The sequence below is a fragment of the Emys orbicularis genome, chromosome 2 (genome assembly GCF_028017835.1).
Source record: "Emys orbicularis isolate rEmyOrb1 chromosome 2, rEmyOrb1.hap1, whole genome shotgun sequence".
Taxonomy (NCBI): Eukaryota; Metazoa; Chordata; order Testudines; family Emydidae; genus Emys; species Emys orbicularis.
The window spans coordinates 44229534-44234880 of record NC_088684.1 but is presented as its reverse complement, the minus strand read 5'-3'; the positions used below and the strand labels follow the sequence as shown (position 1 = coordinate 44234880).

General features: G+C 38.0%; 1 protein-coding gene across 1 annotated transcript; it reads right to left on the bottom strand.

The window, feature by feature from the left end:
* Window positions 1–454: 454 nt before the first annotated feature.
* On the bottom strand, window positions 455–2905 carry RBM12B (RNA binding motif protein 12B). Its single transcript, XM_065399530.1, has 2 exons — window positions 2897–2905; window positions 455–2854 (listed from the first exon to the last, which is right to left on the bottom strand). The coding sequence occupies exon 2, from the start codon at window positions 2846–2848 to the stop codon at window positions 764–766; it is 2085 nt and encodes a 694-aa protein (XP_065255602.1). The 5' UTR covers window positions 2849–2854; window positions 2897–2905; the 3' UTR covers window positions 455–763.
* Window positions 2906–5347: the final 2442 nt, after the last annotated feature.

Sequence of the window (5347 nt, the reverse complement as noted above, 5' to 3'; positions counted from 1 at the left end):
ATTTTTTACCCCTTCCATGAAAGATGGTCAGCATGATTCTGACCAAGGGTTCGATGAATAAGTGTACACAAATAAATTTTAAACAGGTAATCCACATAGCTGTAAATCCTTTTATTTATTTTTTAAAAGTTGCACAGCCAGCTAACATGAACAGGAAACTAATTTTATGAGAATAACTTGAGATGCCTGCGACCACGTGAAACTGAACAAGACTAAACAGTTTACACATAAGAAATTCACTCATGTTTACAGTTTACCTATTCTAAATATATAGGGTTGACTATAGCTCCAAGGATATTTACTAATAAAGGTGGCACTGAAATTGTTCTCTTTGACCAGTCTGTACAACCAAGTCAACCAGCAGTTTTACATTTTCAAATGATGCAAAGAATCATGGAACCATGGAATGAAAGCAAAACTAAAAACCCCCAAATGCATTACAACTCCATGTTTGTATGTCTTAATATCAAGATATGCACCTTACAAGTCAACAGACAATCCATTAGGATTACTGACCTCTCCATCTGCCATAAAAATAAAAATAAGCATAATACACTTCTAAGATGTCTTCTAAAAAAACCTTACAGATGTCAATTTGAACCAATACAAAATAACTAAACATGACACTATTTACAACTTCCTCTGTTTATGGAAACTCTGTCTTCTGCATCTTCCAGTAACAAAAACTTGTAAATAAGAATCCATCTTACTGCATCAATACTGTGATGTCTAGAATTTTTAATCTGAGAAACTTTTTCTCTCTTTAAAGCAAGCTTAGCTTAACTTTGCGTGGGCCAATTGGTCTATCATTTAGCTCATTAATAGCAGCCATTGCTTCCTCATAATTTGTCATAGCAACAATGGCATCACCTGAAGGTAGTCCGTGTTCATTACACTGTATAGAAACAGACTCTGGAATGACACCATAGCCATAGAAAAAATCCAAAATTTCATTAGGGGTGGCTCTAAATGGCAAGTTCTTTAATCTAATAGGAGTTACACGATCAGAACCACCACTGAAATTTGGATCGGACATAAATCTTCCCTCAGAAAAGCCTCCCATGTTATTGTTTCCATACTCCATCCTACCAAAAGGTTCGCCATCACCACCAAAATCCATAAAAGGTGGAGGACCTCGAAAATCCTCAGGAGGTCGTCTAACATCAGAAGGATGCCTAAAGCTCCCAGGAGGACCAAATGAGTGCATAGGTAATCCTTGTGGTTGTCCAGGTGGTGAAGCAGCTGGACGGGAATGCTCACCTCTGTCATATGCCTGTGAATGAACCTGCATTTTTCCACTTGTTGCTGATGGTAGAACATTTAAACCAAACTCCTGCATCTGTTCTTCAGATATAAGTCTTAATAGTACCTCTGTTCCCAAGAACCTTCGACGATTTAAACTTTCTGCTTTCATTGCCTGCTCTTCAGATTTAAATTTTACCAATGCTTCTCCCAGCCCAACTCCTTTGTCATCATAAAGCAAGTAGACATCATCTTCATCAATAGCAAATCCTGCAAAGAACTTTTGTACTTCAACTTTTGTCACATCAAATGGAAAGTTTCTTATATATATGCACATCTTTGGGCCAGAATGCCCCTCCCGATAACTTTTTTCCGATACAGCCTGTCCAGGCCGATCTCTTTCTTGTGAGCTCTTCTTCTCATATGACTCAATTAGTTTCAACATAGATTTTCTAGAAATAGGAAAAATGTAAACAGGACGATTGAAGAGAGACATCCTGTGATGTTCCAGAGCAATATCAAAATCTCTCTGATTCTTCAACATCAAAAATGCATTTCTTGTCTTCCTTTGATGCTTGTCCAGTAAAAGCTTGATTTGGTTGTTAGACACATCCAGCTTTCCAAAGAAAGTTCTCAGATCTTTCTTCTCAAGATAGGTAGGTAGATTTCTTAAGTGTAAGTAAAATTCCTGGCCACGAGGTGAACGAGAGCGCGTTCTTTGTCTCCTTGGAGGAGATCTTGAATGAGAATGTTTTCTTGAATGAGTATAGTTTGAACCTCTTGTTGGAGAACGCTCTTTGCTTAAGTAACGAGCAATCTCATTCTTCATGTCTACCCTGCCACCATATTCAATCCACTGTTCTTCAGTAGCTGGACTTATTTCTATAAATCTTGGACCCATGTATTGTCTATGACGTTTAAGTCCTTCTAAGGCACCATGAGGTGTAGCAAATTTTACCAAACCATCACCATTATTTAGGCCATTGCGACGTTTTATAAAGATCACTCCCTCTACTCGTAATCCAGAAAAGAAAGCACGTACTTCATCTTCTGTTGCAGTGTATGGTATGCCATGTAGAAATAAATAAACATCATCTGAACTCACTGACTCCTTTCTTGACTGATTATAGTTTGATTTAGGTATACTTGGATCACCATGTCTTGTGCCATTGGTATGAAAGCCAGACTCTAGGTGATTTGATGGAACATAACCAGATTTATTTATTCCTTTTGTAATAGCTGCAACTAAGTTTGAAAGGTTCCCAACGCCTGATGCACCAGAATTACTACCACCTGTTCGTCTAGACCCAGATATTGGTTCTCTTCCCCCACGATCAAATCTTTTCCGGCTCATTTCTATTGTATTTTGCATTTCAGTCTTGCTGCTGAGAAAGAGCTCTATGGGGGAGTCTTTGATAAGCTCTCCTGAACAGCTCATGGCACGTCGTGCATCTTCATCTGTTGCAAATATAATAAAAGCCTCCCCAGTTTCTCCTCCAATAATATGCACTCCTCCATCAGGAATATTCAATCCCGAGAAGAAACGGCGAATATCTGCAGGACCCGCAACAACAGGAAGCCCCTGTAAACGGATGACTACAGCCATTCTGAGCTCAACCCACAGCAAAAATCACCTGCAGACAAAAAGGTACACATGATAGCAAGTCTTTAGTACTCATCTATTACAGTATCTTAATACATAAGCTAGAGCCTTTTTAAGGAAGGTCCCTGCCTCAATCAATCAAGATTTATGAAATCAAAAACTCTCAAATTCAAATCAATCAGTGACCCTGTTTTAATCTTAAAGTTGATTAAGTAGTCAGAACAATTAGCTACTCCACCTGGATGTACGCACATAACTGTCAATATTCCCTATCTTAAGGGCAACAAAATCCACGTAAGTCACTCTTCTCACCATCCAAGATAAGTAAGGAATGCCTCAAGTCCTTCATGGCATGGTTGCTACCTGCCAGAAATCTCTACCTGATACTAAGGACCAAAATCTTATGTTTTAGTGTTAACGGGACACTTTCCATCATAGCACTGTGAAGTCTAGGTAGAAGATTACAGACAAAAAGGATAACTACTTCACTGAGAATTAAAGTAATTCATCAACAATGATGAATTTAGACTTTCAGACAAGCTGGTCTACCAACTGACCAGTTCTGCTCACCAATGGGAACGTTTATTCAGCGTTCAACAACGTTGCCTCCTTCAGGTAGTCAGGATACTAACAGCAGCAGCCACATGCACTCAGGAGAGTACGTCCTAATTCCCAGTCATAAGTATGTGTGAAAAGGCCGTGCGTGATCTTTGACAATATTCAGTGATAAGCATTAAGCTTTAGGCAGCTTACCTGTTTTTGCTTGGAAGACCTGATAAATTCTGTAAAATCAACTTAACTGTGGAAAGAAAATGAAACATAATTAATGGCTGATATTTGAATTTTGGTTTACATATTGCGCCATGTTACTGTGGCATGTCCATATCAATGGATAACATTAACAGCCAAGCACTGTAATGAAACCACAATTTTGAGTACTATGGAGAATTCCTTCCTTGTTCCAAGAGAAATATAAATGAGACATATTGTACTTCGGCACACTGCTATGCACTGCATCTCTGTCTGTGAATCCGTTTTAGATGTAGGAAAGAAAATTCAAATGTTAAGGGTGACGTCTGCAAATGATGTAAACATGCTGAGATTAACTGGTCATCAAATGTGCCACACCGAACTGTTGAAATGCAACAGAACTGCCAATAAGGTAGAGGGAAAACCCTCTGTTACTTCAGTCCTTGAAAGGTGTATAAATCCAGCTCAAGATTACATGTCCAATTCTTCTGAAATCCACCTGCTTTTGACGTGCACGACAAAACATGCTAATCAACACCAGTCCAATATTGCACTGAAGATAGACAATCATATGAAAGAGCCAAAAATTCCAAAGAGATTTCAATGAGTACATGAATTTACAAACAAATCTCATTTGCAAGGTTTTCTCCTCGCAAGTGCTTGCTGCATTCCAAACATGCAACCAAGAACCACTGAATGTGCTCTGACAAGCTACAGGATTACATAGCACAGCTATATTACAGAAACAAGACAAACCCATGCACTGAATTACTACCAAATTATTACTTTTTTTTTAAACAAGCTGCTACCGACAAGTAGTTAAGAATGCTACCACATTATACAGAAAGCCCTAGTTTATCACAATATAAGATACCATACTGACCACTCTAAATTTTTCAGATTTCTGATCAACTTACATCTACTAATCACAAAAGTTGATCACACTTCACCTGTATTAGCACAAAAAAAGCCCAAATTTCTGTAACTGAAAGACCTTATTTTACTTCTAAACTGTCTGAATACTTCCTTTCCATAGACAAGTCTGTAAGCTAGAAAGACTGAATGTTTGATAATTGCACTTGTAGATAAATAGCTCCTCACATCTGTATATGCTATCTTCTCAATAGATGAAACAGCAATGCCAACGTGCAAGGAAAGAATTCAATGGGAGAGAGAATTCTCTGAAAGAGCCTTCGTTTCTTGAAAAGTCAAATCCATTTGCCCACTAATTCATGTAGCATTCTGATGTAGTATTTCAGCAGTTTTCTAGCACCTTTCTGTGTTCCTATGACCAAAAATCATTTCCCAATATTTTTGTCGTCAACCCAGAACCAGGTATGCTCAGTACTCCTGTGATGACAACTGTCAAGTTTTCCCATCATACACCATGGACACAATATACAACTTCTCGTGCTTAAACCAGACAAGTTAATTTCAGATCGCCACATAAAATAAAATCAATGTTCAGCTGCTCCACAGATAGAAATGCAAGTTAATCTAATAAATTTTTGCTAGCTGTTCATCCAAACAATCAAGAGATGGTAACAAATGTAGACAACTCATTAGATGGCTTAAATGAATAACCCAAGGAAGTGAAATGTAGTTTAAAAAAAAGTTTTTTTTTAAACACATGTAAGCCCAAATCAGCAGTAGAATGAGGCCTTCAAAGAAGAACAAATGTTTAGATAAATGGATAAGGCTCTTGGGAAAGCCCTACGTACTCACCAATTCAAAGCACAAAGGCTTCATTAA